General features: G+C 46.5%; 1 protein-coding gene across 1 annotated transcript in view; it reads right to left on the bottom strand.

The window, feature by feature from the left end:
* Positions 1-6,944, bottom strand: part of csmd2 (CUB and Sushi multiple domains 2) — a 377,005-nt gene that overhangs the window by 88,773 nt on the left and 281,288 nt on the right. Inside the window, exons 26-27 of the mRNA XM_076301508.1 lie at positions 5,634-5,758; positions 2,234-2,330 (exon numbers count right to left, since the gene is read on the bottom strand). Of these exons, the coding sequence (XP_076157623.1) occupies positions 2,234-2,330; positions 5,634-5,758 (222 nt within the window). The remainder of the gene's footprint in view (positions 1-2,233; positions 2,331-5,633; positions 5,759-6,944) is intronic.

The raw sequence follows: 6,944 nt of genomic DNA, 5'->3' as shown, positions 1-6,944 counted from the left end.
ACACACACACAAAGCCTAAATAAAATGGCAGGCTAAGCGAAGTTTATCAACAAGTAACATTTTCTTGCATGAGCTATGCACTTTTAAAAGAAATGTGTTGTTTAACACAGAGAAGTGTTAAAGACAACACAAGTTGTGTTGTTTTCAATGTATGTTGTGTTATTTTCAACACATTAGTTTAGTCAAATTAGTCAAATTTGCACATTGATTTTACCTAGTTATTAAACAAAAAAACACTAATGTAAGATGTTATAGTCTCCATACCAATGTAATCTGTGATAGGCTCTCCATACTAACTCTGTATTAATGTAAGCTGTGATAGGCTCTCCGTAATAACTCTGTATTAATGTAAGCTGTGATAGGCTCTCCGTAATAACTCCACAGCAATGTAAGCTGTGATAGGCTCTCCGTAATAACTCCACAGCAATGTAAGCTGTGATAGGCTCTCCACAGCCTCTTTTGCTGCAGCCTTCATTTATTTAGAAGAGGTTTATTATTCATCCATTTGACTGCAGGGCAGTTGTAGCTTTTGTGGCAGATCCGCTTGTGATGGCGGGGCAGCAGGAGCAGCTTAGTGCCATTCCTCCCACTCCTGCAGTCTTGCCCCTCCTGCAGTCTTGCCCCTCCTGCAGTCTTGCCCCTCACGCCGGAGATGGAGCACGTGCAAAAGCAACGATAAAAAGGCTTTCTCTCTGTGGCGAAAACAAACGCTCTTAACCTTTTTAAATATTCACTATTCTATTCGCAGGCTGTTTGTTTTCGTCTTTGCTCGCTCTCTCTCTCTCTCACTCTCCCTCTCTCTCTCTCTCCGTCTCTTTGTTATGCGCTCAGAGTAAATACATTTAAACACTCTCTTGAACGTGCAGCAAGCCTAGTTATTTTTTAACGGTGCCGTCATGAAAGCGATTTATTTTGAAAAGGCATAATGTGGAAGGTTCCCTCAGTTCTTCTAAGGCTACAGGGAACCAGAACACACACACACACACACACACACACACACACACACACACACACACACAAACACACACACACACAAACACACAAACACACAGTTACTCATGCTAAAATCCCTCTCAGCCAATAATAGCATGACATTTCAAACACAACATTTCTCCTAAGAGACGGATGGCTGCTATTTAAAGGCAGTCACATTATTTATAATATGTGGGACGTTTAGCAGATCCTTTGAGGTGCAAGTGCAGGCCACTGCAGTTTTGTACATGAGCTGTGGCTATATATTAACCTGACCCTAGCCAGATGAATTTCGCTCCGCCTAGCTCCACTCATCCATCTGGAACCGATCCATTGGAATGATGTTTCAGAAGGCTGGGCCTAATCAAAAAATGCCTGCATATGATTGAATAAGCCACTTCCGTCATCTATTGACGTGCTACTTCAACCACTCACATCGAAGCCAACCCGTGACGCTGAAAACAGTCTCACGGTCGCTTCTCCACTACGTCACATCTATGAAACTCCCGCCCTGCGTCCTGATTGGCTGAACCATAAAATCGGTTGCAGAAATCACTCTCAATGGAAGAGGTCCCAGATGGATGTGAGTGAAGCTAGGCGGAACGAAATTCATCTGGCTAGGGTCAGGTTAGCTATATATCAGATTCATGAGGAAATCAAGCATTAGACCCATTCCCTTGTGTGACTGATTGGTTGATATTTGGTTGGTTGTTTGATTGGTTATGTAGTTGATTGACATATTGAGAAATAAATAAATAATTATATTGATAAAGAGACAGACAGACAGACAGACACAAAGATAAAATGGGTTTATACGGGCAGTTCTATTCCAATTAGAATCGGTATAACGGCTCAATTGGAATATAAATTACACATATAAACACCTTGATCGGAACAAAACTGCCGATCCAATCAGAATTTTCATTGGAATGAAAGAGGTGGTGTAGTCCGTTCCTAGTCCGATTCAACAGCCATGTTCATCGGATTGCCTGCTGTATCTCCTCACGGAAAAGTGGGCAACAATGGCTATTCCGCTGAAAGATTCTAAAGCGCTTGAGAGCACCTGATCGGAACAGAACCATGTAAACAGATGGCACGAATGTTTCAATCTATTCCGATTCATGCCATCTGTTTACATAGGGTTTATTCGGATGGACAAAATAACTGTCCATGTAAACACACCTATAGATAGATAGATAGATAGATAGATAGATAGATAGATAAATAGATAGACATATAGATAGATAGGTAGACAGTGCACCTGAGAAGCTTCCCAACACAGTGTCAGTGTTGTCGCCTCCATCAAACACCTCCAGCGAGTCCCAGTTCTGTTCAGTAACAAAGCTGATCACCTGGATCTGTGTGGGAGACAAACACAAGCACACAGTGAGAAAACAGCTTTTGTCCACCTCCACGACACATTAGGGAAAGAAAGACAGAGAGAAAGAGAAAAAAACAAAAAAAGAAATAAAAGAGAAAGAAAGACAGAAATAAAGAAAGAAAGAATATATTGAAGACAAACTGAAACTTGTTTATATCAAAAATAAAAAAGTCTCATCCCTGACAGTAAGAACAACAGCCTGATTGATTTGATGTTCAGAAAGTGAGGATGCAGCAGTGGCCACATCAGCCCAGAGGTCACCTCAGACCACGAGTCCGTTAAACGAAGCTCGGTCTCGTCCACTGCGCATCTCGGCCCACTCTCGTTTCTTCCTGGCCAGTGAGCAGGACCCAGTAAACAGTTTGGCAGGTGTTTGCTTTCTCCTCTCCCACAAACAAACCCCGAAAATTGGACGGCCGTAGCTGTGCGACCATGGCTATCGACAGAAGATTGTCATGACTGATAGCTCCGCCATCAAATGTCATGTTTGTTTGCCTTTGCTCTCTGCAGAGAATTGAATTCATATTTTTTTTCCCTTCCATGCGCGGGGCTTTTTTTATATAAACAGCATCAGTGTATTTGTGATTCAAATACAACCTGCCGGCAGTAAATCCCAAGGCACCGCCTCTGTAACTACATGTGCACGTCACGTCTTTCTCCCGGTCTCAGCGTCTGTGGAATCTCAGCCTTAGCATAGGGGATCACGGGGGAAAACCTGTTCTTCTGATCTCGCAACCAGGCTTGTGCAAAAATCCAGAATTGAATTGAAACTGGATCTTAAATTCCAATTCAATTCTTGAATTTCACTTGCATTTCAATTGAGGTAGCAAACAGGAAGCAGAATTGCAATTCAAATTGTGCACAATCTGCATTCAATTAATCTCATGTATTTATCTCTTTTTGTCTCCGAGCCATGAACATATTTCTGCGAGACTATCTACGCTCCTAAAGGCTGTAAAGAAACCCTCCAGGAATCCGAGACAATAATATTCAAGAAAACGTTTGGTTTCAGACCTAACGTAAATTGAACAAGAGAGGACACGCTTGACTCAGTGTATTTTACGGAACTTTACAAGTCCCTCAGGAGGACCCGTAACTTTCCGTTAAAGGCTGCGACTCCACTGAGGCTCTCTCAGCAACAGATCTAGACAATTAACTTTAGTGGAAATGGCGGGGACATTAATCCTGCCGCAGACGGAGGGAGAGAGTCGGTGTCCACCTTATCGAGCCGGACGCAGGTGGACCTTTTTACCTGGGCGCCTTTATCTCTCATCCATCTCTGCCTCTCACCCTGTCTCTGTCCATCCGTCTCCCTCTCCGCCCCTGTGTCTGTTCATCCCTCTGTCTCCCTCTCCGCCCCTGTGTCTGTTCATCCCTCTGTCTCTCTCTCCGCCCCTGTGTCTGTTCATCCCTCTGTCTCTCTCTCCGCCCATGTCTGCCCATATCTGTCTTCCAGACTATCTGGTCCCCATCGCTCAGTCGACACTATCGCTCCTGTTTACTTCCAAAGGCTCTTTTCTACTCTCTCTATCTTTTTGCCCTTTTCCCCTTTCCTTCCCCCCCCTTTCTCCTCTCTCTCTCTCTCTCTCTCTCTCTCTCTCTCTCTATTTTCACACACAATCCCTCCTCTCTCTTCACTCATGTTTTCACCCCTCAGTTTGTCTGTGGCTTTTCGCACTCTCCTGGGTGCCATTGAAGGTGCCTGGGGATCAACATTAATCGAGTAAAACTGTCACAAGTCCAAATCTGCAGTAATTATGGCGCAGATTGATCTTTGCGCTCTGAAGCCATACGGAGTGCTGTGGCAGGGGGCTGGACCCTCTTTTTGGTCTCCTGGCAGGTGCGTAGCGTAGCTTAGCGTAGCGTAGCGCTGTGAGCTCTGCTCTATGACACTGCATGGAGTCAGGCCACACAGGGAGACAGTAATCCTCTGCTTTTGGAAGGCTGCTACAGCAGACCGGTCGACTGAAGTTGGGGCACAAATCCGCAGTGCAAGTATGAGAGGAAGAACAGGGACCTGTAAACGCACTGGAGGCACTTTGGGTACCTAGAAAAGCACTTTACAAATGCAGTTTATATAGTTTATAAATTAGTTGTCTGCTTGGTGTGCAATGGAAGTCATCTCAGCATGGACACTAATGACTTCCTGAGTAAATGAACACATGAATAAAGCTATAATTGACAGGTTATGAGCCCACGTAGTTCTTAGCAGTCACTGGAAGAATTCATGTACTAATAGAAAAGCCTCTATGTGGTGTTCTACAGGGGTCACTTATCGGCTCAAAAGACACTAATCTAACACGTGCCAATGCCAGTGGAGGCACAATGCAATGCTAACCCAAAGCTTGCGTTTTATACACAGCCGGGTAAAGAGGTTGTGTTCCTGCACACACGCCATCTTGTATCATCCCATGCCTCAATATAGCTGAATGAAGTCATTAGCTGCTTATAATAAGGACATCATCAAAAGCCATACCTCTCATCAGCCACCATAGTACAGCCCTAACACAAGGCAGAAGTGGTGCAGCATAATAAAAGCCAGCAGTGATATAATAAGGTAATCGGGAGGTCATAAAACGGGGCCCAGTCTGAGCTAAGCCCTGGGTGTCTGAGCCCTGGGTGTTGTTCTGACTGGGCATAAATACAGCTGAGACCCGGTGGAAACATCACACACACACACACACACACACACACACACACACACACACACACACTGGGTGTTGTTCTGACTGGGTATAAATACACGACTCTCAGTGGGCTGTTGCCACCGGAACCCTGAGGTGTGTGTGTGTGTGTGTGTGTGTGTGCAGTCCCCTTTACTGCCTTGCTTAAGATGGAGGCGATGGTTGCTTGATGGGGAATATTACTCAGAGTTATGGGCTCGGACTGGGCCCAATTACGAGCTCCGGGGCCTCTGGTTCAGCTCCCTGTGTGTGTGTGTGAGGTGTGTGTGTGTGTGTGTGTGTGTGTGTGTGCAGAGGGCAGCCACCGCTGTGTCCACCAAGGGTCTAAACTTTAACGGCCCGTGCTGAAGTCAAAAATATGATACAGTAAAAGGCGGCGAAAACGTGGAAGTGCATGAGGGAGTCTGCCAGTCCCTTAGTGGGCCTCCACAGAGCTGAAGGTGCCAAGGAGCGTTTATCTGCCCCGTCAATGGTGAAGATGACCGCATTGACAGGGCCTTTTATTCTCTTTGTGTGAGTGTGTGTGTGTGTGATGGTGAGGCAGAAGGAAGGATGGAGAGAGAGAGAGAGTGTAAAACGGACAGGGGGTCAGATACCTGGATCCCGGAACCTTCCGGAACGGTGATCTTCCAGACGCAGCTCAGGCTGTTTAGGTAGGGCTCGGGGTAGCCAGGGGACAGGATAGTACCGGTGCGCTGGGTCAAGTTGCCACCACAGGGCACTAGAGAGAGAGAGAGAGAGAGAGAGAGAGAGAGAGAGAGAGAGATGAATAAGGGAAGAGGAAGTGCAGATAGGGTGATAGAGAGAGAAAGAGAGAGAGAAAGATATATGGAAGGAGAGGGAAGGGAAGGGAAGAGGGGAATAAAGTGAAAAGCAGATGGAGAGATGGAGAAAGAGAGTGAAGGAGGGCATAAAAAAGTAAAAATCAGCTGAAGGCATCTGAGGATGTGCATTTACAGACATTTATGATCTTTACTGCGGCAAAACATCTGCTAAATGCAGCGGAGCGCACAGGTGAGCAGCTGTGCTTTGTGTGTGTGTGTGTGTGTGTGTGTGTGTGTGTGTGTGTGTGTGTGTGTGTGTAGGTGTGTGTGTAGGTATGTGTGTGTGTGTGTGTGTGTGTGTGTGTGTAGGTGTGTGTGTGTGTGTGTGTGTGTAGGTGTGTGTGTGTGTGTGTGTGTGTGTGTGTGTGTGTAGGTGTGTGTGTAGGTGTGTGTGTGTGTGTGTGTGTGTGTGTGTGTGTGAGTACTTGCAGCAGCATCTGCCACGAGGGTTAGCAGAGACAAGGCAAGACAGCAAACTAGGATAACAAATTGTGTAATTGTGAAAAAAAGTTGTGTATTGTCAGATAGAAGGGCAGCATTGCTCAACACACAAGCTTAAGTACAGGCACACACACACACACGCGTACACACGCGCACACACACACACACACACCAGTAGAGTGTTTAGAAGTCTGTAGAGGATGTTGTGCTTGCCATTCTCATGCTAAAGCTCATTGCACCCAAACACAGACACACACACACACACACACACGCCCAAACACACACACACTCAGGGGTGAAGAAAACCAGCATCCCCACGATGCGCTATGACATCACGTGGAACATCACTCATGTATTTTTCAGGGGCACTATGACATCACGCGGAACATCACTCATGTATTTTTCAGGGGCATTTTAACGCAGCGGTGCTCCACTATGCCGCGCGCTACGCTCCACTCCACTATGCCACGCGCTCCGCTACGCTCCACTCCACTATGCCACGCGCTCCGCCCGCCGCTGCCGAGGCCTCGTCGAGTAATGTCACATAAGTGCCACGGTGACTGAAAGTGACAGCGGGCTGCCCGGCATGGCACAGCCAGTCACCCCCCCCCCCCCCCCCCCCCCCCCTCTCCATCCCAGCGA

This window comes from Alosa pseudoharengus, unplaced genomic scaffold, assembly GCF_046254945.1.
Source record: "Alosa pseudoharengus isolate Yale_2024_CS ecotype anadromous, Long Island Sound unplaced genomic scaffold, YU_APseudo_1.1 YU_APseudo_1.1_scf_23, whole genome shotgun sequence".
Lineage (NCBI taxonomy): Eukaryota > Metazoa > Chordata > Actinopteri > Clupeiformes > Clupeidae > Alosa > Alosa pseudoharengus.
This window is presented reverse-complemented; position numbering and strand designations above follow the sequence as displayed.